At 50.7% G+C, this 13460-nt stretch overlaps 2 protein-coding genes across 6 annotated transcripts in view; both read right to left on the bottom strand.

The window, feature by feature from the left end:
• Positions 1-5154, bottom strand: part of usp19 (ubiquitin specific peptidase 19) — a 31090-nt gene extending 25936 nt beyond the window's left edge. For all 4 annotated transcript variants that reach the window (XM_030365849.1, XM_030365866.1, XM_030365832.1 and 1 more), the window contains exons 1-2: positions 4771-5154; positions 3470-3867 (exon numbers count right to left, since the gene is read on the bottom strand). In XM_030365849.1, coding sequence (XP_030221709.1) covers positions 3470-3695 — 226 coding nt within the window. In that variant the 5' untranslated portion in view covers positions 3696-3867; positions 4771-5154. The remainder of the gene's footprint in view (positions 1-3469; positions 3868-4770) is intronic.
• Positions 5155-5936: 782 nt separating this feature from the next.
• lamb2 (laminin, beta 2 (laminin S)) overlaps positions 5937-13460 on the bottom strand; it is a 45078-nt gene continuing 37554 nt past the window's right edge. For both annotated transcript variants that reach the window (XM_030365809.1, XM_030365818.1), the window contains exons 26-35: positions 13119-13309; positions 12404-12588; positions 11897-12138; positions 11149-11352; positions 10105-10249; positions 8987-9194; positions 7667-7808; positions 7268-7444; positions 6571-6730; positions 5937-6399 (exon numbers count right to left, since the gene is read on the bottom strand). In XM_030365809.1, the coding sequence (XP_030221669.1) occupies positions 6263-6399; positions 6571-6730; positions 7268-7444; positions 7667-7808; positions 8987-9194; positions 10105-10249; positions 11149-11352; positions 11897-12138; positions 12404-12588; positions 13119-13309 (1791 nt within the window). In that variant the 3' untranslated portion in view covers positions 5937-6262. The remainder of the gene's footprint in view (positions 6400-6570; positions 6731-7267; positions 7445-7666; positions 7809-8986; positions 9195-10104; positions 10250-11148; positions 11353-11896; positions 12139-12403; positions 12589-13118; positions 13310-13460) is intronic.

Below are 13460 nucleotides of genomic sequence, written 5' to 3'. Positions count from 1 at the left end.
CCCCCCCCCCCCCCGCCCCATCTGTGAGCTACAGTCAGGGATTACACTGAGGCACACTAACATGAATATCAGCACTATTATCCTCTCATCTCCCCCCAGCCCCTTCTGTCCTGCTATTAACAATACAAGCCCTGCTACGGATGCTAATGAGGAGTTATATAAGCTTGTTGGTTACCATTGGGGCATGCTATCTGGTATATAAGCTCATGGTTGCTTTTGGTTTGCACTGAGGAACACAAGTTGTTACGTACGTTTATGGGTGCCGTTTGTTAGCTTTCAGGCACGCTAGCTGGTATATAAGCTAATTGATACTATCAGTTAGCTTTGAGGCACGCTAGCTGGTCTATTAGCTAACGGACACAGATGGTTACCACTGGAGCATGCTAGCTGGTATATTATCACTTGTATGCCATTAGTTAGGATTGAGGCGTGCCAGCTGGTATATAAGCTAAGGATGCCGTCAGTTAGCATTCAATATCTAGTATATTAGCTATTGCGGGCTGTAAGTTATCACTAGAGAGAGCACTTGCAGCCCTCTGCAGCATTGTAGAAGGGGAGAGGAAGACAGTGGAATAGAGAGAGAGGAGAGACTACAGCACTGTAGAAGGGGAGAGGGAGACAGTGGAAAAGAGAGAGAGGAGAGACTACAGCACTGTAGAAGAAATAAGCAGGGGGAGAGAGAGAGAGGGAGTGAGAGAGAGAGAATCAGAGACGACAGCACTGCTCTGTATAAGATACACAGGGTAAACACAGGGGAGGGAGAGGCAGAGAGGAAGACTAAGGGAGGAGGGACAGCTACAGCACTTTATACGCTACATCCAGGGCAAGGAGAGAGGGAGAGACAGATAGTACTTGAATGACCTTGGCAAAGTCCCGTCTCCCAGACCAGAGATGGACCTCGCCAGACTTGGTCCGCAGCAATGTGTGAAACCAGCTCACTCAAAAGGATGGCCTACTCATTTAACGCACAGAGGACACCCATACACAGATGTCCGTCGTGTCCCACTGCTGAAACAAGTACTTAGTTTCGTGTAGTGCCTTATGCTAGCCATCTTTGTATACACGGAATGGGTTAACCTAACATTAGTTAGTGCTTGGCACTTGGTTCTATGAACATCCTTACTGTTCCGACAGCGATATATTGTCGTTTCTCCTTTTACTACCGATTTACATATTGTAAATCACTTTGGATAAAAAAAAGCGTTTGCTAAATGCTCAAAATGTAAATTATCAAATGCTAAGACGTAAAATGTCACATTGGTACGAAGAAGGGATTTTGGTTGGGTATTGAACAGGCCTCATTTGGCCATGATCACCATTAGGGATGCCCCGAATATTCGGCCACCGAAAATGGCCCAAAACATAATGTTCGGTTTCGGCCGAAGGAGTAAAAAAGCCGAAAATAATACACAGAACATTTCTATTTTTGATAAAAAATAAATAAAATGTTTTACTCATTTATTTAAAAGGTACATTGCTCTTATTTATTGCTCTAAGCTCTCATGTTAGAAAACGTTCAGTATTAAATAAATATTTTGTATCAAATTTGTAATTGATTTTTTTTATTGAAAAGCAAGACAAAAAAGTTTATAGAGGACATTTAATTGTTTTATTTATGCAATGGTGAAAAATTAAAGCAAAATGAATTAAAAACAGCAAAAGCCACATTCAGTATTCGGTTTCGGCCAACCGTTTCAGTATATTCGGTTTCGGACAAGAATTTTCATCTCGGTGCATCCCTAATCACCATCCACGTGCTAAATAACTAAACACAAGACCAACATCTGTAAAACCAAACACGCGCTAAAAAGCGAGTTGTAAAGTTGTAACCAAGCGGCTGGCCGTGCGTACACAGCCAAGACACCAGATTATACCGTAGACTCAGCGCCTGCTTAACATCCTAGCTCAGCAGGTCTCCATGTTCCCCTTACGTCTGAGTGTTCCGATCCAATCAAGACTTAAGAGATCTGATTGGCAAATCCAATCGACAGTATACAGGAAACAGACCCCCAGTAACCTGGTTATTCTAACAAGCACCGAAATATAGAATCCAAAAGCCTGACAGCTTGGTATCTTAGCAACACTAGTACAAACCATTTAGCACTTGATGGCTTTTAACAGCAATTCCCCGACCAAGCGGGCATCATCACCCGCCACCGCGGTTTCCTTGGCGTAACGCAGCTCGTTAATGACACGTTTCTAATGCGCCGTTCTTGAGCCGCGTGGACGTTTCCTGGCACCACCGTGGACCTCACGGCCAACGCTTCACCACCATGTCGCCGTGGGAACGGCGTGTGTCACCACGACGACCACACATTTATGTAATTATGACAGCCATTAATACCAAGCACACAAAGACTTGACGGCCTCCAGTGTGTCTGATGAAGTATTATATTAGTACTGTAATTATGACAATTAATATCAACAACACTAACATTAAGTATTCCCTTAGTACTGTAGCTATGATAACCCTTACGGTGCATTTACACCAAAGGCACGGCGCGATTACTTACAAGGTCAATGCAGCAACGCGTCCCTAATAGATGCAAATTATCCAAGAACAGCCACCGGCTTGGATGTCTTGAGTCATGCGTTGCCAACGACCCGGTTCACGCAGACTTCACCGGATTCTCCACGCGCGAACGATACAAATTCATACATATTCACTCAAGTTGAAATATTCCGATTAAAGCTGAATCACTCGCACGTTCACGCAAGCAACTTCGTCTGGGTAACGCAGGTACATTTTTCTTTTCATTTGAACGCACCTTTGGCCTTCTGTCCTAAACTGCATGTGATCAAGTATTCCCCTAATACTGTAGTCATGACAACCCCTAGCCTTCTTGCTGGGTATATTTAATCAAGTATTCCCCTAGTGCTGTACTTGAATCGGCAACACTCAGCCGTCTCACTGGGTGCTTTTTATCAGGTATTCCCTTAGTATGGTAGTTATGACAACCCTTAGCCTTCTCGTCGGGTGCATTAAATCAGGTATTACCTAAGTACTGTAACTATGACAACAACCACAACACTAACCCTAACCCTTCTCCCTGGGAGTATTAGATCAGGTATTCCCTTAGTAACGTAGCTGAGTGAGGAAACCAAGGCCGAAAACCGAAACAAATTATTATGCCAAACATTAGTACCATACCATTGTATTTACGGCTATGACTGTGTACTACTAACTAAGTTAAAATTAGGGCATTGCAATTTTCTCATCAACATTGAAAAACGTCCACACCGCAGACATATGGCGCTTATCCAGACAAGTGTGTGCTGGCCGCGCTTTTCGTATGCGTCATCACAAATTTCTGTTTCGAGCGCGTTGCTTCGGTGATAAAAGTATTTCGGCCGAAAACCGAAAATGCGCTTTTGGGCCATTTCCGGCCGAAAATTTTTCGGTGGCCGAAAATTCGGTGCGTCCCTAATGACAACGACAACGACAACAACAACAACAACCAACACTAACCCTTCTTGGCCTCGGCGATCACCCCTCCAGCGGAGGCCGCTGCCCTCTTGGCCTCTCGGCTCTCCTGGTTGGCCCGGTCCTTCTGCTTCTTCTTACTGGTGCTGGAGGAGGTCAGCTCCACGCCTCCCCTCTCCGGCCCTCTCTGGTGCTGCTGCTGCTGCTGCTGGGAGGGCCCGCCCCCGCCCCCGCCGCGCCGGCCCCCCGTCTCCCCTCCGCCGCTCGCCATCTTCAGGCACTTGGCGCTAAGGGGCTGGCCGTCTCTGCGCTCGCTGCAGGGCTCTGGATCTGAGTTGTGCCGCTTCCTGCCTGGACCGGCTATCTTGGCGATTGTGCCGCTGAGCGCCCCCGGAACAGAATCACTACGCACGGGCTCACACTGGTGGGCGGGCGACCTGGGGCTGGGAGGAACGGGGAGGAGGAGAAGACGTTAGGGCAGTGTTTGTAGTCAATAGTTTACTGTTTACTCATGAGGAAGTGGGAATTAAGCCTCTCCCTTGGCTTGGAGGGTGAGGCCAGGTAGGATATGGGGAAGTAGGAGTCCAACAATCCTTTAGTAGACCCTGCCCTTCCCCTGCAGTTCGTTTTTTTTTCTCGGAAGAGACAAAGAGAATCATATTCCTCGCTGTACACGTTTAGAAAACATATGTCAGGACTATGAAAAAAAATTATAAATATTCATGATCTTTTTCGCCGACAAGGTATGTAAATGTCTTGCTTTACCAAAATAAAATGTTCTTAACTCCGGTGACCGATCATGAATAAACAAAACCCTTCCTCCTCCGGTCAGCTCCTGGCCAGACGCGGCACCTTTTGACATTCAGATCACAATAAGACCAGGAAACACCATCGGTGCTCCGCATGTCTATTCTTAAACCCAACAACATATAGGCCTACTGTACGTCTAATATTCACATGTTCACAACACAACACCACGACAGTGCATTGTGTGACATCCTCATCCCCCATGTGCACCTCAACATCACCATCATCATCATCACAAAGTCAGCCACACGAACGCTTTGACAACTGCGTGGTTGCTTATAAAACAGTTGTGAACACATACACATAATGTCGCACAACACCCAAATAATCAAATAGATCACAAAACCGAGGCTCTTATTCGACCGCTCGGAGAGTTAGCCAGCTAGCAGCGTGCTAATGTCATTAGCCGCGCGGTAGCCGACCTGACGCGGCGGACAGCGGCACGACCCCCGGCAAACACGCACGACACCCCGCGGGTCTATACCGGACGTCTCCCTCCCTCCCCGGAGGTGCTGTCGGATGAACCCCAGGACACTTACATGGAGATATCACAGCAAATACTCGATTCCCGGATCCCGACACACAATGGCCGTAGACTGGGTCTGCGTCCCCGCAGCTAAGCTCCTCCCGAGGCCGAGGCCCGCTGCTGCTCCGCCGCCGCTGAAGCCCCGCAGGCTGCAGCGGTGATTATGGATCCTTCTCCTGGTCACCCAGCGCCCATGGCGCGCTGTGGGTACATCGGGTGTGGCGGGGGGTGAGCAGGTAGAGGTCGGCCAGTCGGTCGGTGTTTCGGTGTCGCAGAGCCGGCGAAGTGACTCGCACTTTGTTTGGTAACAAAACCAGCAGACGCGAGTTCCTGGATGGAGAGCACGTGACCTGCGAGGGCGGAGGGAGATAGAAGGAAGGGAAGGAGAGGAGTGCAGTGTAGATCGATAAATGCTTATTTTATGCATTGTAGTTTGTCCCTTTCTTCTTTATTTTCAGTATTTTAGGTTAAATTATTAATCAACCCTTGATTAACTTTGGCAATTAAATTGTTTGTCTTATGGCAATAAAGCTATTGATTAGAGCTGATTGCACCATATAAATATCTTTCCTGCTACCTTACCCAAACTCCTACCTCATTAACATGTCAGTTGGAGTGATCTAACGCTTTTATCCATCTTTCAGTCCACGACTCACTCTGATCAGTAAGGCAAAAAACACGAACCCACGCAACCTCCGAGTCCGATCAATACCCATGGTTACTAGAACAAACAACTCGAGGTCTGTGTGGCTCATAACAAGTTATACAATATGAACCCGTTCCACTGTTTCACTTAACATAAACAAATCATATTGCTATCATATTTACTATCTTTGTAAAGACAGAATCGTTTTTTATTGATGACTTCTTAAGAACATGACTGATGTTTTGCCTGTATGTATGCATGTAAGTACATTTTTGCACCCATTGCACTCCTGGAACAAGGGATCGCCCACTCTTCCTTCTCAAGATTTCTTCTTTGCTTATTAAAGGACTTTTTTCTTGCCCTCTGGGGGGCTATAGTCCGGGGGGTTTCATAAATGTATGGCCTGTTAAGCCATTTGAGTCTCTACCTGTGATTTAGGGCTATACAAATAAAATTGAATTTAATTGAAAATGTAATTGATTGATTTTGGTGTCATGAAGTAGTGAAGACATCAGAAAGACAGCTGACACGGGTCTCAGACAGGTCCAGTAGTTTGGTTTATTTGGCAGTAAGAAAATAAACAATGACTTTGCGTTTGCAGTTGCAGACAAAATATTAAACAATTCAAAAAATGTTACTTTAAAAAGACGTACTGGGGCATTTTCTTAAAACTGACAACATTGAGCACATTCCCAAAAGTCGAGTCTCTTCCCATTACATCAGGCCCCGCCCCCTCATCTAGTATCTTTAACGTGATTGGACAACAGTGCATAGTGTAGTCTCAGTGCAGACCAGTGAAGCTCGAAGGGACAGGGAGGGGCGGGGGCAACAGGAGGGGCTCTGATTGGCCGGGGCCGGGCTACTGGCAGGTGTTGTAGATCTGGATCTGCTTGTTGATGTCGCTGAGGATGGCCTTCATCTTGTCCTCCAGCCCGTCCAGCTGACGGGCCTTGCCCTCCAGCCTCTTCTGGTTCTCCTCATACTCCTTCTCCAGCTCTGGGGAGACACCGGGCGGAGGAGGATCAATAATGTTCAATTACATTAAATTCAATCGTATTAGTACCACAGGTACAGTCTCAAAGGGCTTACCGGCCGTATGTTTATGACAACACCCACACCCACCCACCTACAGACACACACCCAGCCCTCACCGAGCCCCCCACCCACCTGCGAGTCTGAGCAGCTTGTTCTGTGCGTCGGTCAGCAGCTCCTTGGCCTGGTCGCGGAGGCCCTCGGCCCGCTGCCTGGCCTCCTGCACCACCCGGGCCTTGGTGTCCACCCGCTGCTGCACCTCCTGGAACTTATCCGTCAGCTGGCCCTCCAGGATCTGGGGAGGGGCCGGACACAGGGCACAGGGCGTCATGGGTGGAGTAGGGAGAGGCACAGGGCGTCAGGAGGGGAGTAAGGAGGGACAAAGTTTGTCAGGAGGGGAGTAAGGAGGCACAGGGCGTCAGGAGGACTCTTCCCCCTGGGGAGGACGTTCCTGGGGGGAAACCCCTCGTGTGTCTCTTCAGGACATGAGGAGCAAAAACTCTGACCCCCTGACATTCATTAATCCTGAATTAGCAAGTCGTCGAAGGGCATCCTATTGAACTATCATGTAAACCTCTCGACAGATCGACAACATCATCCTCCTACGTCGTAAGTTTGCAAGAAACAAAAAGTGCAAGTCCTGTGTGCATTCAGGCGCACACTCACTCACTCACTCACACACAGCCAGACGGCCAGACAGCCAGACAGACAGACAGACAGACAGACAGACAGACAGACAGACAGACAGACAGACAGACAGACAGACAGACAGGCAGACACACACACACACACACACACACACACACACACACACACACACGCACACACTCACCTGCTTGGCCTCGTTGGCCTTGTCGCGGGCCATGGTGGCGGTCTCCTCGGCGCGCGCGGCGGCCATGTTGTTGCTGACCCTCTTGTTCTTCAGGGCGTCGATCTGCTGGCCCAGGCTGCCCAGCCGCTCCACCGCGTCCCGCAGGTCCTTCTCGCTGTTGGACGTCTCCGACTCGATCTGCGGACCGAGGGGTCACCCAGGTTACGTGTGATGTCATCGGGGGGGGAAGGGGGGTCAAAGGGCGTGTAGGAAGATCGCTCCACGTGTGTTTTACCTGGGCAACTACAGGTGGGGTTACCTGGGCCAGTAGTGGTTACCTGGAACACTAGGTGGCGGGGGGGGGGGGGTACCTGGGCCAGTAGGGGGGGGGGTTACCTGGGCCATTAGAGAGGTGGTTACCTGTGCCAGACGGTTCTCAGTGTCCCCGATGTCGGACTTGGCCCTGGCGATAGCCTCCTCCGCGGTGGCCTGAGCCGTCTTGGCGTCGAGCAGAGCCTGCTTCACCGTCTCCGTGGTGGTCTTCACCCCCTCCGCACTGTGCCTGGACACGCACACACACACACACAGGCACACACACACACACAAACACAGACACACACACAGTTTTGTTAACACCCTCCACCTCTACAGACGAGTCCTTTCAGCAGCCTCAGATGTAATGTTGACATTAGATCATCTCTCTTGTTAGCTTGCCTGCCCTGAACTCATAACATTGAGTTTGTTTATAAGAATCCTTCCCTTGTATAGAGTTCCTTCTTTGGGTCAAAAATTAACAAATGCTGCTTGAAATAAAAACAGAAACCTTCTAAATCCATCCAAGCATGGCATTCAACTCCCACTGGGCCGAACAAGAATGCACTCATGATATTGTGAAGTCCAACAATGACATAAATAGAGAGGGATTCTTTGGGTCAAAAACTAACGAATGCTGCTTGAAATAAAAACAGAAACCTTCTAAATCCATCCAAGCATGGCATTCAACTCCCACTTGGCTGAACAAGAATGCACTCATGATATTGTGAAGTCCAACAATGACATAAATAGAGAGGGAGGGAGGGGCAGAGAGAGAGAGCGAGAAAGAGCAGGAGAGCGAGAGCGAGTGCAAGAGAGAGTGAGCGAGCGGTTGAGAGAGTGAGAGAGGGAGAGAGGTAGAGTTAGAAAGAGAGCGACAGTGGAGCAAAGGCGAAAGACACAGCGAGGTAGATAGGATCAGAGAGGGAGAGAGAGTAAGAGAGCGAGAGAGGGAAAGAACAAGAGAGTGAGAGAGAGAGTGAGGGAGAGGTAGAGATTGTGAGAATGAGAGAGTAAGAGAGGGTGAGAGAGGTGGAGATGGTGAGAGAGAGCGAGAGAGTGAGGTAGAGAGGGTAGGAAATTGAGAGAGCAGTAGAGAGGGTTACAGTGAGATAGGTTGAGGGTGAGCGAGAGAAAGAGCGAGAGAGGTGGAGATGTTGAGAAAGAGAGTGAGAGTGAGAGCGCAAGAGAGGTAGAAGGGTGAAAGAGGGAGAGAGAGAGAGAGAGCTAGACAGCAAGAGAGGTAGAAGGGTGAGAGAGGGAGAGAAAGAGAGAGAGCTAGAGAGTGAGAGAACAAGAGAGTGAGAGAGATAGGGAGGGGGAGCGAGAGAAAGACGGCAAAAGAGTTAGAAAGCGAGAGAGTGAGCGATTGGTTGAGAGGGTGCGAGGGGGGGGGGGAGAGATGAACCAATCAGAGGGGAGCGTCACCTGGCCCTCTTGGCGTCCAGCAGCAGCTGCTCCGCCTTGCGCACGTCGTCCTGCGTCTGCTCCAAGATGGCGTCCACGTTGGAGAGGCTGCGTACGCGCTCCTTGATCTCCTCCGCCAGGTGTCGGATCTGCTGCGGCGAGGCCGGGATGGACAGCTCAAGCACGCGGTTGGCCACCGCCTCGATGCTGTCCGGGTCCGCCCCCTCCTCTGCAGGCACACAAACGGACCCCCCCCCGGTGAGATGGTGCCGGGACGGGGGGACGGGGGGACGGGGCTTCTCATAGCCAAGCACGTTGTGTTTTAATCGCACCTCGTTACGGTTAAAGTCTCAACGCTCTACGACAAATCCAAAGGCGTGATGTATGGATGATGGTCAGGAGAAGCTCTGGTTCTCTTATTCTCCTGACTTTGGACTGAGAAGGATGAGAGGAAGTGTCCCAGACCCGACCATGACCTGCCTCTCAGACCCTCCAACATTATGTGGGGAAGACTCCTTGATGAGCTCGACCTGGCGGGTGTTCTTCACTGCCGGGTCTAGCAGGCATTTGGATGCCTACTGGAAGACTGAGGACACTGGGGATCAAACCCCGTAGCTTCCGGCTGGGAGTTGAACACCCTTACCAGTACTGCATCAACCATCCTGTTCTATTATCCTCATTCGTATACTTCGATGATTACATTGTTGTAAGAAGTGCCATCCTGGGACAGAGAGTCAGGGCAGACTGGTTTGAGGGGAACCTCTGCCTACGGGCTCGATGATGCCTGCATGATGTGAGGGGAACCTCTGCCTACGGGCTCTATGATGCCTGCATGATGTGAGGGGAGCCTCTGTCTACAGGTTCTATGATGTACCGGTACATGATGATGTTAGGGTGTGAGGGGAGCCTCTGCCTACAGGCTCTGTGATGTAGATGATGGTGTGAGGGTGTGAGGGGAACCTCTGCCTACAGGCTCTGTGATGTAGATGATAGTGTTAGGGTGTGAGGGGAACCTCTGCCTACAGGCTCTGTGATGTTGATGATGGTGTGAGGGTGTGAGGGGAACCTCTGCCTGCAGGCTCTGTGATGTAGATGATGGTGTGAGGGTGTGAGGGGAACCTCTGCCCCCGGGGACTCACGCGTGAGGAACTCTCTGATCTGCTTGATGAGGTCCCTCAGCTCGTTGTTGGAGCGCTCCACCTTGTTCTTGGTGGCCGTGGCTCGGTCCAGCGCCGCCTGCGCCTGGCCCTTGGCCTCCTCCGCCCTGCTCTTGGCCTCCGCCACCTGGTGGAGGAGACCCGGGTGGAGAGAGGGGAGAGGTCAGATTGGTGCCTCCACCTGTTTAGCTCTCGCTAGCATCTAGTCAACAACAGTCTGTGGAGAAGACCTCACTCTATATTTGTTATTAACTATCTACTAATAGCAGTTACTATTAACTGTCTATTATTAACTATTATAATAATATATACAAATTCCTTAAGGAACCTATTATCACTATTAAGTCATTAAGCAGGACTTTCAAAACAGGGAGGGGTTGGACAGTAGAGACAGTGCATTAAGGAGCAGGTAGGGTTTAGACAGTAGAGACAGGTCATAAAGGAGCAGGTAGGGGTTAGACAGTACAGAGACAGGTCATTAAGGACCAGGTAGGGGTTAGACAGTAGAGACAGGTCATTAAGGAGCAGGTAGGGGTTAGACAGTACAGAGACAGGTCATTAAGGAGCAGGTAGGGGTTAGACAGTACAGAGACAGGTCATTAAGGAGCAGGTAGGGGTTAGACAGTACAGAGACAGGTCATTAAGGAGCAGGTAGGGGTTAGACAGTGGAGACCGTTCATTAAGGAGCAGCTAGGGGTTAGACATTACAGAGACAGGTCATTAAGGAGCAGGTAGGGGTTAGACAGTGGAGACCGTTCATTAAGGAGCAGGTAGGGTTAGGCAGTAGAGACAGGTCATGAAGGTAGGTAAGGGCTAGACAGGTCCTTAAGGAGCAGGTAGGGGTCAGGGTTCATCTTGCTCTTGGATGCCTACGTAGACTGGACATTGGGGATCGAACCCATAACCTTTCCGGCCCCACTTAAAAAGCCAAAACATTAAAACCAATAGACCATGATGGGACAGGAAAGGCATTAGTCGAAGGTTATCGCATGATGCGTTCCTCCAGCACGGCGACCGGCCCCCCACCTTGGAGAAGAGCCCCTCCACCTCGCCCATGGCCTTGCTCAGCTCCTCCTCCGCCCGCCGGGAGCTCTCCAGGGCCCTCCCGGCCTCCGCCGCCGCCCCGGCGCAGTTCAGGCCGCCGCAGCGCCGCTTCCCCTCGTCGTCACGGCAACCGGCGCCCCCGCACGGGCTGTCGGCACACGGGGCGTCGCCGGGGGCCCCGCACACCTGCCACACGGGGGGGGGGGTCGGGAGCGTGGTTATTGATTTGTTCGTGTCCCAGGAGCAACGTTCCCCCCCCACCACCACCACCACCACCCTCTTACGCACTTATTGAATGTTGTACGTCAATGCACTTAAAACGGTACTTAGCATCGTGTAGCGTCTTTTCCTAGCTATCTTTGTTGGATACGGGGAATGGGTTAACCTAGCGATTGTTAGTGCTTGGCACTTGGTTCTATGAACATCCTTACTGTACCGACAGTGCTATATTGTTGTGCCTCTTTCATCGGACAAATGTACTTATTGTAAGTCACTTTGGATAGAAGCGTCTGCTAAATGCCCTGAATGTAAATGTATCTATTTAAGCATCTGGTACAATTAATATCTGCAAGTACAAATAACTTTACGTTTACTATTACAACACAACAAACTTCTCTTTAAATGCTCACTGTTGAATGGCTCCATGTTTGACGGTTATCTCCCCAGTCATCATTCCCCTGTAAACACTAACGTAAAGTCTATATTTAACGTCCAGAGAGCAGCAGGGCACCTTCTCGTTGATCTTCTTCATGTCCAGGCCCTGCACGCGGCCGTTCAGGTCCCCAAGGGCCCGCTTGTTGGCCGCGTTCTTGCGGTTGAAGTCGTCCTTCTTGGCGGTGATGAGGCGCTCGGTGCGGCGGCGCATGTCCGCCGATTGGCTGACGGTGCTGGGCCGGGTGGTCGTGGATTCGTTGGCACGGCGCTCCGCGTCACGTGACCGGTTGTAGGAGCTGCGGATGCTGTCATAGGCCCCTGAGAAGAAAACACAGGAAGTGACGGTTGGAAGCTAATTCACCCATTCATGCGAACATTCACACACGGCGGTGTCAACCACGCAAGGCGACAGCCAGCTCGTCAGGAGCAGTTAGGGTGAGGCGCCTCGCTCAGGGACACCTCGACACTCAGCTAGGAGGAGCCGGGGATCGAACTAGCAACCTTCCGGTTACCAGCCAACCCGCAATGCCTCCTGAGCCAAATGCTAGTCCTCTTAACACTCACGCTAACCCCTGCCGCTCACCCAGGAAGTTGGAGTTCTTGAGGACGTCCAGCTGCCTGTGGAGTTGCTCTGAGGTGAGGTTCAGGGCCTTGGCCTCTCTCTCCAGGGCACTCAGCTCCTTGCTGGCCTCAGAGTTGCTGTCCTGGACCATGGTCAGATCCCCCTCCAGGCGGTTCAGCGTGTCTGTGGTCTCGCCGATCTGAGCCCTGCGGGGTGGGAACCAAGAGTAAACGTGTGAATGGAGACAATGCTTCTCCATGTACAGCCGCACATTTGTATTTACGGCATTTAGCTGACGCTTTTATTAAAAGCAAGATAACAAAGGTGTGTTTGTTATAAACAATGTATCGCTGTTCGGAACAGTAAGGATGATCAAAGAACCAAGTGCCGAGCGCTAACAATCGCTAGGTTAACCCATTCTCCGTATGCAACAAAGAGCTAGGATAAGATGCTGGTACTTTTTCTAAGTGCAAGGACGTACAACATACAATAAATGCGCAAGATGATGTGTGACGGCTTGTGTCCATGAATGACAAGGCAGTACCTCACACCGATGCCCCCCCGTGTGCCTTCCTCTTTCCTCGCTCAGAACCGGCTCAGATCAATAAAAAGCGCCATCCTATATTTCTAAAACCAAGGTATCTCGCTGGATTAAACCCATGTGCCTTGCTCAAGCACCAGCCTACGGTGAACCAGCAACCCTCCCAGTCACCAGGCAGCCAGCGGGCGTCAGTACCTGAGGTCCTCGATGAGCTCCATCAGGGTTCCCACGGCGGTGGCGGTGGCGTTGCGGGCGTTGACGATCCCCTGGGCCTTGGCCAGCTTCTCCTCCAGGTCCCGGAAGGCCTTCTCGTAGGCCCCGGTCAGCCCCGTGCTCTGGATCTCATGGGCCCGGCCCGCCAGGGTCTTGGTGCGAACCGCCAGGTCCTGGAAGGTAAATGGTTAATGGTGAATGGACGGCATTTTATATCGCGATTTTCTAACCAGTGGCCACTCAAAGCGCTTGACAATATCGCCTAACATTAACAGGTTCATGCGCACATCCACAAACAGACGTCGGTGTCAACCACGCAGGGCA

The sequence above is a fragment of the Gadus morhua genome, chromosome 1 (assembly GCF_902167405.1).
Source record: "Gadus morhua chromosome 1, gadMor3.0, whole genome shotgun sequence".
Classification (NCBI taxonomy): domain Eukaryota; kingdom Metazoa; phylum Chordata; class Actinopteri; order Gadiformes; family Gadidae; genus Gadus; species Gadus morhua.
The sequence above is the reverse complement of the archived record's forward strand: the minus strand, read 5'-3'. Positions and strand labels throughout refer to the sequence as shown.